This window comes from Scleropages formosus, chromosome 21, assembly GCF_900964775.1.
Source record: "Scleropages formosus chromosome 21, fSclFor1.1, whole genome shotgun sequence".
NCBI classification, from domain to species: Eukaryota; Metazoa; Chordata; class Actinopteri; order Osteoglossiformes; family Osteoglossidae; genus Scleropages; species Scleropages formosus.
The window spans coordinates 11,272,131-11,285,311 of NC_041826.1; the positions used below are offsets into that span (position 1 = coordinate 11,272,131).

General features: G+C 44.5%; 1 protein-coding gene across 3 annotated transcripts; it reads right to left on the reverse strand.

Moving 5' to 3' along the window:
• Positions 1-39: 39 nt before the first annotated feature.
• On the reverse strand, positions 40-5,927 carry LOC108918656 (claudin-15-like). Of its 3 annotated transcripts, none has more exons than XM_018726127.2 (6): positions 5,772-5,927; positions 5,339-5,619; positions 2,850-3,014; positions 2,658-2,739; positions 979-1,086; positions 40-842 (listed from the first exon to the last, which is right to left on the reverse strand). In XM_018726127.2, exons 2-6 carry the CDS (start codon positions 5,553-5,555, stop codon positions 752-754), a joined length of 663 nt encoding a protein of 220 aa, XP_018581643.1. In that variant the 5' UTR covers positions 5,556-5,619; positions 5,772-5,927; the 3' UTR covers positions 40-751. The 3 variants fall into 3 exon arrangements, with proteins under 3 accessions (XP_018581643.1, XP_018581642.1, XP_018581641.1); XM_018726126.2 differs by lacking the exon at positions 5,772-5,927 and adding an exon at positions 3,838-4,285 and having other exon boundaries at positions 5,339-5,399; XM_018726125.2 differs by having other exon boundaries at positions 5,339-5,927.
• Positions 5,928-13,181: the final 7,254 nt, after the last annotated feature.

Consider the following 13,181-nt stretch of genomic DNA (forward strand, 5'->3'; position numbering starts at 1 on the left):
AAACAAGTAGAAAGACTTTTAGAAAGCAAACATTTTAATTGTGCATTGAGGTATTGTTTTGACCTCAATCTATTTAATTCCATAAGCTCTTTACAAAGCAAGGAAAGAAATTAACCACCATGAAACATGATTTGATGCAACAGGACAGGAGAAGATCAACGTTATAAACACTTTTGTTCAAACAGAATAAGAAGAGATCTCAAAGGAGACTGAGTACCTGGTCTAAGGTTGTACGCCAACAGCTTCTTCTTACTAAACAAATTATACATCTCAGCTCTTATAAGTGATCCCTACTTGTATTTCCTTGTATAAAAGCACAGAAAACATTATTCTTATTAATGCATATGAAAGAGTATAAAACTAGAATATAAAGGCATATAAAAGAGGACATAAAAAGTAAGAAGTTAGTTGAATTTCACCTTTCACACCAATACAGTCGATAAGAATTTTTTACACATTTTCTAGGTTTAATATTTTTCCTGTATTGTCGTTCGGAACATCAAAGTGAGGCATTATTATATGACAATTACACGACAAACATAACTGTGAGTCATCCTGCCATTCATATTTTCTCTGAAAGGGCACGATGACTCAGGGTTATAATGGAATTTATGTTGCCTGGATTAAAGTATTGCAGAGGGAGGACTCTGGACAGCACCCAAGTCAAGCAGGAGTTCTATGTCCTTTCAGCCCCAGGTCAAAGGTTGTGCAGGTCTGGGGTGCTGGCAGCAGCGGCCCAACAACGGCGTCCTCAGACGTACGCGTTCCTGTCGTAGTTACTAGGGGTCTTCTGTGAGGCCCCCGAATACACGGTTCTCTTGGCACTCTGGTACGGGTACGAGCTGCGGGACCCGAAAGAAGGGTGAGAGATGTTAGAGAGGCTTTCTTGAGTTTACTGAACACGGTAGATGGAGCACTAACGGACAGCCGCTTTCTCGTTCTCACACACAGAGAATGGGACAATTCGGGCCGACTCACACTTTGTCTGGGCCCTCCGTCCTGCAGGCACACAGCAGGCACACGCCTCCACAGATAGCCAGCGTCCCTGAGCACCAGCCGATGTACAGCCCCTCCCCGATCTCGTACCTGCAGCACAGCCCGCAAGTACAGTCATTCTTACTGTAGACAGCATACATGGAGTTTGATTTAGTGCGTAATGCAAAAGCGACAAAAACAGACATGATTTATGGTGAGTTCAGCTCAGGAAATAGTCTGCTAACATGGGTTTAGGACAGAATGCATGGACCAGTACTTTATTCATCCCTGCAGGGAAATTCAGACACACAGGAGCTTAACACATGACACGTAACAACAAGGTGCACGTAACACATGAGGAAATTCAGTTACACACACACAGTCTGAACCACTTGTCCCATACAGGGTCACGGGGAGCCGGAGCCTAACCCAGCAACACAGGGCATAAGGCTGGAGGGGGAGGGGACACACCGAGGATAGGACGCCAGTTCGTCGCAAGGCACCCCAAGCGGGACTCGAGCCCCAGACCCACCGGAGAGCAGGATCCGGTCCAACCCACTGCACCACCGCATCACCGCACCCCCCACGAAATGCAGTTACACCCAAATAAAATAGCTACCAATTACAATTACAGGTGTAAATATTCTAAGGTGAGATGGCACTTCCCTACTGTCCACTTAACAAGTGGATACTAGTTCAAGCCTCAAGACAGTTGAAGCTACTGGACCATTTTGTCAGACATCAAACCTAAAGTTGGTAAAATATCAGAAAGTATAACGGTTAAAAATGTATTAAATTTACGTGGCCTTTGAGAGACAAAAACAACATTCTGCATATGTAGAGGGTGCCCTGCTCTACCATGGCTTATAATATACTGCTTAACAGCATTCTGAACAAGTACTCAACTGTAGTAAGGGTTACTCATTATGTAGTCACTAGGACAACAGTAGAAAACCATCAAATGCAGTGCACGCACACATGCACGCACTGTTCGAACTGCTTGTCCCATACGGGTCACGGGAGCCTAACCCAGCAACACAGGGCGAAGGGCCGTAGGGGGAGGGGACACACCCAGGACGGAACGCCAGTCCGTCGCAGGGCACCCCAAGCGGGACTCGAATCCCAGACCCACCGGAGAGCAGGACCAGGTCCGACCCACTTGGCCACCGCACCCCCCTCAAATGCAGTGACAACTACATAGTATATAAATGAACTGCTGAGTATCATAAAGAATACTGGTGGTCTTCGTAGCTCGGGTAGATATATATAAATGAACTGTAGCTGATAAAGAAAATCATCCCCTCACTGTTTGATGCCAGTAAAGACCACTTTGCTCTTTCTTTACTGAAGTCACAAGTGCGGATTCCAGTGTGTGACTGAACATTTCCTTGGCCTTTAAACACTGTATCTGCGGCGCCACCTGGCAAAAAAAAGAGGAACAGCTTTGCGCACTTTCAGCTCTTTGTGTCACGTCTCCACAGTGACAGCGTTTTGCATTATTGAGAGGAAAATACGTTCGTTCGCCCTCTTTCGGTGCACAGTAGTGTCGCATTGCAAGGACCCCGCAACGCACTATTATTAACGATTCTGCAGGCAAAGGCAACGCAACAGCGAGAGCGGACATGTGCGGATGAGCGCGACACACGGCAGGGGGCGCTACAGCCACACAAAGGACCACTTACTTTATCCCCGGGTAGAGCGGATCAAAGAACTCTTGGGTGATGTTGAACGCGTACCAAGAGACAGAAATCATAGTGCAGAGTCCTAAAAAACAAACCGACAGGATACCAAGAGTGAGAACGAATGGGTTCGTTCACCACGGTGCGTTACCCTGTTAATCTCCTTAGTTTAATGCAGTAAATATGTACTCTTACCTTGGAGCACGAAGAGTACACCCCCGACCCCGGCGATCCTCCCTTTCAGCACGTAATTCTCCCCTCCCGCTTTGGAGCACCGCATGCCCACCAGGGTCGCGAGCACGCCGCACGCGCCCAGCACGATGGCCGTGATCATGAGCGCGCGCGACGCCTGCAGGTACCCTGTGGAGGGAGAGCGGCGACACGGGCACTTAGAGTTAGAGCCGCACACAGCATCACCTGTAAAACTTTTAAACTTAACGACCCGAGGCTGAGCTGCCCTGCGGAGCAAGCATGAGCGTCAGCGCGCGGCGCAGTTCTGATTGGATAATTGCTCCACAGAACAGATTAAAGAAAAAAAAGAAAAAAACAGAAGTCGTACAACAAGCGGTAGCAAAGTCCGATCCAAAGTTCATTCAGGCTTTGGGACTCTACTTGTACTGATTTCGACAGCATTTGCAGAACAATTACAGTATAGCGCACCGCGCTCTGGGTTCGGATGGGGCGACGTTCTTCAGTCACTGTCAGGGACGTTTATTGCACGAGCGGCACACAGCGAGAGGTAGAGACACGACCAACACAGCACAGGCACAGGTGACAGGGAGGGAAATATTATGATGATCGCTCTCGGTCCGAGGAGCCCTTTTCCTCTAGGACCTGCTGCACCTGAAGAACTTCAGTTTCAGTCCGGAGATCCACTATCGCAGCATTGCATCCACCTTCTCTTCATTTTAATTATATGCATCATCAAGAACTCAACATGACTCTGATTTACCGTAATATTTACAGTACCTGCTGTCAAGCAAAGCGACTTAGTAAGTTAGAGCGAACATTTTGTAGTATTTAGCGGACAAAGTTTCCAACGTTCACTAATAGTAGTATGCCGACAGACTGCGGCTGGTTGCACAGTATTTAAAAGCACGTTAAAGCCAAATGTTAGCAAAGCGCGCGCGAAAAGATGGCAGAGAGAAGGGAGGGGGGCAAGAAAGGCGTCCCCGGGGGGTACCGGAGAGCGCGAGCAGCGACGGGAACTCGCGGCAGCTGTGCACGCCCGTGGCGTCCATGGCGCACGACATCCACAGGTTCTCGTACACGGTGGACGTGGTGATGACGTTGCCGTCCACGGTGGACACCCTCCAGTAGCGGTTCGGGAGCGCGACCCCGACCAGGATCCAGCCCAGGAAGCCGAGCGCGAAGCACGCGACCTCCACGGCGGGGTTCATCGCTTCGCACTCGCGGTGCTGCGCTGCAGGCGCTGCTTCCAGTAGCTTAAATACTCCTTATTTCATCTGTTACTTCACGTGCGATGCCGCCCCGTCTCCTTTAAGGTTGTTCCTTTCCTGCGTCTCGAGGCGCTCCGGTTTCTTTTGTAAGACTCGACGCGTGTGTGCTGGTGCCGGTGCCGGTGCCGCGTGCCCTGCTTTGCGCGCCTCCGCGGCTCGGTGTTGTCGCTGCTGCTTTAGGAGGATGGGGAGGGGGGTCAATGATTAAATGCCTCCCACGCCCCCCACGCCCAGCCCAACCCACCCGCGCTGTCGATACTGACACGTCGGTTCAACGTCCAAAACCGCACAGCCATGCCGGCCTTTCTCTCCGTATCTGGCTGTTTTTTTTTTTTTTTTTTTTAATCGTAATAACCATCCTCACCGTATTTAAATTAATGTAGTTTAAAAGGGGAAGCCTGTAGGCGATGATAACTATGGTATAATCAGGGTACAACATCACAAATAAGCTCTGTAAAGTGCCTTCTTGTGAATTTGTAAAGGTGGCTACTTATTGGGTTTGGACTCTGAGGTTCAGTACTAAATTTTTCCACCTCAAGACAGGACTGTCGTCACAATATTAACATCACAAATTTCACTTGGAATTTACAGTTGGACATTATTTTCCATCACATTCAGTAATCAACATAAATACGAATATAAGACAATGGGGAGCAGTTAAATTAATATTATAAACACTTATTCTGTTAAAGTAGTCGAACAACTTCAATGTAGTAGTTTTGAATTGGACAGTGGCAGAAACTAATATCTATAGGTAAACAAATAAAAGAAAAACAACAGTGTCAAGATCAGCAACAAAAGCAGGGACACATAATCAATAATTACATAACAATGGAATATTGCCGTAATTTATTTTATCAATTATTATATACGTTAGCGATTACGTAATAAATGATAATACACGTAATGATTTGTATAATTATAATCATGGTCATTACATAAAATCATTTTTACTTTTGTTGATTTTGATGCTGTTACTGTTTTATTTGCTCCCCTGTAGATACAGTATTTTGTCTTCTGCAAACACACGACGACATAATAAAAATGTCATGTAACTACAGTAACATCCCTTTTTGTTTTTTTGTTTTTTCCCAATAACATCCTTACACTTCATCTAGAGTGCGCGCCTGGTGCTCCAGTCGAATGAGTGTGTGAATGCAGGGCTCAGAGTATTTATTATAGCTGGAGGAGTGTGTGCGCGCGCGGTGTGTGACGGCCGCTCACCGGGCAGCGCGAACAGCGACGGGAAGTCCCTGCAGTTGAAGACCCCGGTGGAGTCGGTGGCGCACGACCTCCACAGGTTCTCGTAGATGCAGGCGGTGCGGATCACGTTGCCGTCGTCGCTCGACACCCTCCAGTAGGGGTCCTCCAGCGAGACGCCCACCATGAGCACACCGACGAAGCCGAGCAGGAGCGCGACCACCTCCGTGACGGCGTTCATCTCGCGGACCTTCTCAGTGGAGCCCTCCGGGCGCGCTCACGTGCTGTCGGAGAGCGCGCGCAGCCTGCAGCATATCCCGCAGGAGCGAGCATCAAGTGTCCGTCACGCCGCTCCGCTCCTCCTGGTTGTGGTCCGAGTCTCTCTCGGCGCTACACGACCATCGGACAAATGTGATCGATCGATCGATCGGCTTCCCTCCTTACAGTTACACCTCACCTGTTCAGCTCCGATGTTTACACAACAGGCGCGTGAACCGTCGCTTCTCAGCGCGCTCCGCTCGTCGTTTCTTTCAGCCCAGACGACGCCCAGTGCGGTACCAGGGCTGTTACCATGGTGCGCGCAAGGCTTCGGAAGATACACGCGTTTATACGCTGAGGGGGGGCGGGCACCGGGCGGGGATGGGGGCTTGGCGGAAGTCCGAAACGGCGCCTCTATCGGCGGGTGTCCGTGCAACGCGTGAAGTGCCACAGGTCGGGCTCGGACCGGGATGAGCGGCGCGTAGCGCGTGGCGGGCCGCTCGCTGCTTCTCGAGACGTGCGCTCGGTAGCGACCCGCGGGGGGCCCGCCTCGCGCCCACCCGGAGTTGCGGTAACTCAGTGCCATTGACTGACATTTCATCGTGACCTTCAGCCAACTCAGCTGAACGCAACGCGCCTCTTCTCTCACCATATTCCCTCCCCAGCGCGTGCAGCATTGGTTCAGATACACACAGGTGTGTTCGGAAATGATTCAATGGGCATAAAAAGTTAAAAAGTAAATAAAAAGTTAATCTTTACGGAAGAGGAGAGCGAGGCGAGGCAGCCCCCAGCCTGCTGAGCCCTTCTCTCTGGACTCAGGTGACCGAAACGCGCTTCTGTTCTGCCTCGCTGGCGGGACATGTCTCCTCTGTTCCGTGTCCCCTCCGAGCACACGATCTGCTCGCACCGATGCTGTGCTCCTTCTGGAGCCCTGTGAAGTCTGAAGAGCGGGGTAAAAGCCGACAAAACGCATCTCCGGCAAAATCAAAATGTGTGCAAAAGCAAATATGGATCAGTGTTATTAATTTTCCATCTGGCTCCCCAGCTAAGTCTTAGACTGATTTACCCCTTTACGCAGATGGTCATTTCAGCTGGATTGATTCAGGGTAAAGACCTTGATTAAGAGTACTAGTATGGCAGAAGGTGGGATTCGAGCCGATAACCTTCAGGTTACAAAACAACGATTCTGACTGCTTAGCTAATCTACTGGAGAAAATCTGCAAATGGCCCTATTTTTATTAAGCAAGCACAATATAATAGTTACTTCTGTAATCAGTACAACATGTTTCAATATTGTTATTTCAAGTAAAATTATCACACAGTAACCCGAGCTTGACACTAGTTTTCTTTTCTCTAAAATGTTTAATCAAATATTAAAAGAGCCTAAACTTTTAATTTAAGCGGTTTATTTATATTATACGCTTGAAAATGATGGCCATAATTCACCGTTGTGCATAATTAAGATTGCGTCTTTACTGGCCAAGTAAATCAAAGTGGGTACCCATAAAGTGACAAAGTTTGAACACAACGCAATACATCAGGAACGAACTTCGAAGAAGAGATTCCGATGAATAAACAATGTATGCCTACACTCAGTACAGTAATTTATTAGCGGTGTGTGTGAGCGCGTCTCGGAACAGCGAGCGCAGAGCTGGAAGCGGCAGAGGGACCGAGTGAAGAAGACGCGCGGTGGCTGGTGACGCATTCATACACACCGGTATGTTGCTTTAAGATATAAGCTGTGTCACCAGTGCAAATTCCCAGTTGCACTGAATGAGTTTATGGCTGGATGCTGACAGTGGAACCTTAGTGTCCATTCAAGTGTGGATACGGATTATGATGCGCATTTTATTGGTTGATAAGGGACACTGATTGGGGAAAGAAGCTGTTTTTGTGACGTATTCTTTGCGTCCTTATTGTCTTTTATCACTTCCCAGAATTTAGGGAGGGACTGGAACATGTGATGACTCCTGAAAGAAACTTTAACAAAACTGAGCACTAATAAAGGATTTCCAATGTCAATGACCTGTTTCTTGGTCATATGTGAAAATGACCACAAACACTTGTTCCCATCTATCTCCTCGCCTTGTCTCTTTCCACTGGCTTCCTGTAGCTACCTGTATCAAGTTCAACACTTGGTTGCCCATCAATGGATGTGCTGCCTGATACATACAGGAGGTGATCACTCACTACAGCCCAGCAAGAGTGCTGTGCTCCTCCATCTCTCGCTGCATGGTGGTCCCAGTAACAAGGGTCCAAAATCAAAAGCCTTAAGCTTCTTGGTTCTGGCTCTGTTGAATCGGAATGATCCACCTCTGTTCCTCAGAGCTGCAGAATCCCTCCTAAGATTCAACAATGGTCTCAAAACATGTCTTTCAGAACCACTTCTCTATTGACCTCCCATCATTCCACAAACTTTCTCCACATTATCTGTTTAAAAAATTGTTCCCTCTACCAGTTCTAAAACCAGATACTCCTGTTATGTATGTTGTTCAAACCGTTATATTGCACTGATTGACTGCATTTTGAGAATCGTGTGTTGGAATCTTTGTCTTTCCACTTGTTGTTGAGGTGCTTTTATTCTAATGTTTATCGCTTTGGAGAAAAGCCTCTGCTAATTGAAGACTACGATTCAAAACACTTGTTCTCGGTACAGGACAGGAATGCACAGGCACACCTGCGCTTCTTCACCACTGTTCTGTCCGTAGGCACACACACGTAACAGGACATGTGTAACACAACCCACAATGCTTGCAAGGAAAAAGGTTTATAGAAAGTTTTGCTTGCTGTGAATATGCCATATACTGTATTAAAATAGCTTACAGTGTCGGTGTAAAAATGCTTATTTAGAACATGCGCCATTAATTAGGATTTACCCGGTAACAGAATGAAAGGTGAAAATTGAACATTTCAGGAGACGGTACTGGACTGTGTTTTTTGCCAAAGACATATTATTGTTTCAGTACGAACTGACCACCTTTACCATACTTACAGTTTTTCAGAATTGCTTTTCAAAACAAATTTGTGGCCTATAATCCAAGTTCAAGTCAGTTCAGTACCTTGTATTTCTGACAATCATATTTTTCCAACGTTGAACTTGAACACGGTATTTCAGCAGAATCACTTATCAGCGGCTTTTGCTCTATTGTTTCATTTTAACTTGTAAGATAAATAAGTTAATAGATTATCAAAACGTCTCAATGAATTCGTGTCTTTCTGCACTGCGACGGGGGCCACGTGGCTCCACTGTGACACTTAAAGCTTTGGCTGTGTGGGAGTGCACGTCCCCATGGCACCTGACCCCCAAGTTGCCACGAAAAGGGTCATTTGAACCCTACACCCCACAAAACCACACAGTCAGTGGAACCCACGCTTTCTACATTTTCCACACTTCTGATTTTGGGGACCCACTATCCAGCTGAGTTCAATTAAATTGAATTTAATTTACATGATGAAATTATTTACACGAAACCTAATGAAACATGACATGATTTAATTTAGATGAAACCTAACTGAGATTTCTTAAATTTTTAAAAAAAGGTTAATGCAAAAGTCTGTGACATGGAAAGGTCCAGGAAAGGTGTCAGTAATGGTAAAATGGAAAAGGTAAATCATTTATTTTAAACGATTCTCAAATGAATAATCATGAAAGAATAATTGTTGTATTTAAGGGATATCAAATTTTACAGCTCCTCGGAAGATTGATTTGCATTATATTCTGTTTTGCATATAGATCATATTTTTTGTCTTATCTGAGGAATGAAAATGGCAAATGAACCAGAGAAAACGTTTCTTAAATTTTTCATGTAAAACAAACCATTTTAACGTGATTGTTACCACCTGTAATAGATGTGTCACCTCCATTATTATTTCTTAACAAATCAATCAAATTTGCTCAGTTGGAACAAGAGGAGCACATGCAGGGGGTCTCCACCACCCTCCCTGAACTCCTTCTGGACATTTCCATCCATAGAAGAACGTGATGGCCATTCGCCATCTGGCTTGGACTCTGTCGATTTGCGTGCTGGGACTAACAAGGACTCGGTGCTCAGGGGTTTTGGGTGCTCACTGAGGCAAAGTCTTCTTTTGTGGAGAATAACATCTAAACTAACGCCTAATGGAGAGAGTTCTGATAAACTGCCTGGAAGCTTGCAGGCAGACACACTCATAAAGCAAACTCTGCATTTATGAAAAAGGAGTAAGAAAGATCATTATACAACCAAGAGATCAAATTCAGAACAAATTCTACATAAAAAAAATTTGCTCTCCACGTTGACTTAACATTTTTATTTAGCAATAAGGTATTCAGTTACAAGCTTTGCTCAGGGTAATCAGTCATACCCTGCAAAATAGGCAGAGCCATTAAAAAATATGGTGCTGGAAAGAGAAAGCATGAACTTTTTTGTGCATTTTAATCTTAATAAATTGTTTGATTTGAATCTTACAATTTGTGGTGAATGGTCTAAAATAATTCCACAGAACAATTTGCAAAAGAAAGCAAACACTTACAAAGCTCATCTTTATTGTGGTTTGACTCTTAGTGTGACCAAGGTTAATTTAAACAAAGTTTGATATAAATGCATACGTCATAATGGCTGGATTTGGTATTTCAAGTGTGTATAAAATTACTCATTGTCCAATTTTTCAGCAGTTCAGAAGAATTTACTTTTTAGGTAATAGTTACACTGAAGTGATAATTTATTAGGCATCAGAAGGTGATATGGCTGTGGAGATATTGGAAAGCAAAGGTAGTTCAAAGTGTGCAATGGTCCTGCTGAAGTCCATGCAGAAAATATATTCTTAAAACATATTTATCATGTTACGTGAAATATGTGAAATTAAAATGCATAAGTCTGTACCTTAGATGTGAGCCGGTGCCATCCTGAGTGTAAGAAATCCTACGTTTTTTAAAACATAGGACATGAATCTGTTCTGGAGCTGTAGCTGTAGCTACCAGAAGACATGCTTATCTACTAATTATGTCACTGCACATACGTGTATGTGAAGGATATCATGGATGAGCCATTAATTTTTTCCAATGGGGTTCATTAAGGTCAAGAAATTTTATAGGCTGTTAATAGGAGGACCTTCAGTATAATTAGTGGCACATCAAAGGTTCAGGCCTGTAAACAGGTGGACGTTGATCTTTTCTCTAAAGACATTTTCTATGACTCTTTTCTTTGATAACCTCCTATTCAGCTAATCAGGAACTCTTCTAAAGGGCATCGGCGCTGAGCTCCGCCGAGTCTGACGGGACGCCGCGAGGCATGTCCTCAACCTGGCCTTTCTGCACAGCTGAAAAGTCAGCACTCTTGATGACATTGAGAGCCAAAAGGGTAGCGAATTCATCTGGAGATATGCTCTGGAGAAATATGGTTATGAGTTAATAACATTAACATGGGTTATCATTATGGTTGCTGTCACCTTCAGTAACACACAGTGTAATATCAGCAGTAAAATCTTTATTAATCAAAGTACAGCTGTGACAAAAGTCTGTGAATCCATGAAAATTACATGGATTTCTTCACAAAAGGCTTTCATCCTCATACAAGACATGTTAATAAAAAGAATGATGCAACACATAGCACATTCATTTCTTCATTAGCAGATGCTTTTCTCCAGAGGAACAACAAGCTCAGGGAAAACAGAAGGCATTTTATGGGAGATAAAGAGCTTTAGATACAGACGCACGATTGTCAAAGAGCACTTAACTCATCTGATAACACCATTTTTGCTGGTGCACATGAGACAAGTAGCCGCGTGTAGAATTGAGTTGATAGGAGATACAACTCGTGAGAGTAGCACTGACACACAAAGCAATATATTGTCAAGTCTGTGTTAAACATACCATTTGATAAAACATTTTTTATAATAAAATGTGATAATACATATTATATATCTTTATTTTATTTATTTGTTTAATATATTTAATTTAAAAATTCCACTTCTATCTGCAGCACCTTTGAGCAAAGTATTTACCCTAAATTGCTCCAGTAAAATTACTCAGCTGTATAAAAGGATAAATCAGTGTAATATACTTTGGAGAATAGTCTCAGCTGAATGAATAAATGTACAGAAATATTTCAACTAATATATTTCCACAATGGGGGTGCGGTGGCGCAGTGGGTTGGACCGCAGTCCTGCTCTCCAGTGGGTCTGGGGTTTGAGTCCTGCTTGGGGTGCCTTGCGGCGGACTGGCGTCCCGTCCTGGGTGTGTCTCCTCCCCCTCTGGCCTTACGCCCTGTGTTGCCGGGTAGGCTCCGGTTCCCCGTGACCCCATATGGGACAAGCGGTTCTGAAAATGTGTGTGTGTGTGTGTATTTCCACAATGTCGTGCATAAATGGCTCACTTTAGATTATGGCACAGCACTTTTGCAGGACACAGGTCTGGAGTCTGAGCTGGCCTTTCTAAAACAGAACATTTCTTCTGCTTCAGCCATCAGGTCCTTCATTTACTTCTGTATTTGGGGACCCTGTCTTGCTGCATGACCCAACTTCTTTTGAGCTTCACATCACAGATGGATGCCCTGATCATCTCCTGTACACTTTCCTGATAAGTGTTCAAACTCATTGTTTCCTGAGTGATTGAAACTATCCTGACCTGAATCAGCAAAGCAACCCCACAGCATGATGTTCCCACCACCGGTCTTCATGAGGATGAGGTTTTGGTATTGGCATGCAGTCCTTTCTCCTTGAAACTCTGAACTTGTACCAAGAAATTCAGTTATCGTCTCATCTCTCCATAGAGAATTGTTTCCGGAGTGCTGTGGAACATCCAGGTGATCATCAAACTTGAGAAAACCAACAACACTTTTGTAGAGCAGTCATTTCCTGTGTAGTAAAATTGTGTGAACAACATAACTGTTTTATTACAGTAGCCTCATGGGATTGGTCACTATTAACAGCAAGGGATGCCTACAGACATCAGCTTTCAATTTAAGCTTTTTGTCACCTCATGTTACAGCACACAGTTGTAGTGATCTTTGTAGGGCACCTTCTCATACATGTACTTATTTAACTGATACTTTTCTCCAAAGCAACTTACAATGTTAAGGTTACAAGCTTAAAATTATTTACACATTTATATAGCTGGCTAATTTTACCGGGGCAATTTAGAGTAAGTACCTTGCTCAAGGCTACTACAGCTGGAGGTAGGGATGGAACCTATGACCTCTGGATCCAAAGGCAGCAGCTGTGGTTACACTACACTACCAGCTGTCCTTATTTGCGTGTTGTCATTTAGGACCATGTAAGGAGGAGGTAACCAGAAATATAGTTCTTTCACAGGGCAGAGCATATCAAACGCAACTCTCAATGTCATCTTACTGATTGGAAACCTTGGCCCCAGTTACCCTTTGTACAATTACATTTGTCCTACAAGTTCACATACTTTCTCCATCCTTGACTTTGAACGTTTAAACAGTACATTCAGTAAAAATGACAAAATGCTCATTGTGCGCTGTTTGTTCAAGCAGACTCTCTTTTATTAGGACTTCGATAAAGATCAGAAGATATTCTGGAAGCCATTCTTGCAGAAATCCAAATAATTCAGTTTCTCAAAACGGACCTCAGTTCACCAGATAATAATAATAATAATAATAATAAAAAT

Excerpts from the sequence above, each read along its gene's own strand:
- LOC108918656 (XM_018726127.2), bottom strand. The coding sequence starts at position 5,555 with ATGAACGCCGTCACGGAGGTGGTCGCGCTCCTGCTCGGCTTCGTCGGT. Across the intron at positions 3,015-5,338 it reads GTCGCTGTTCGCGCTGCCCG|GGTACCTGCAGGCGTCGCGC; the intron begins GTGAGCGGCCGT and ends CTCCCTCCACAG. Across the intron at positions 2,740-2,849 it reads TGTACTCTTCGTGCTCCAAG|GACTCTGCACTATGATTTCT; the intron begins GTAAGAGTACAT and ends TTTGTTTTTTAG.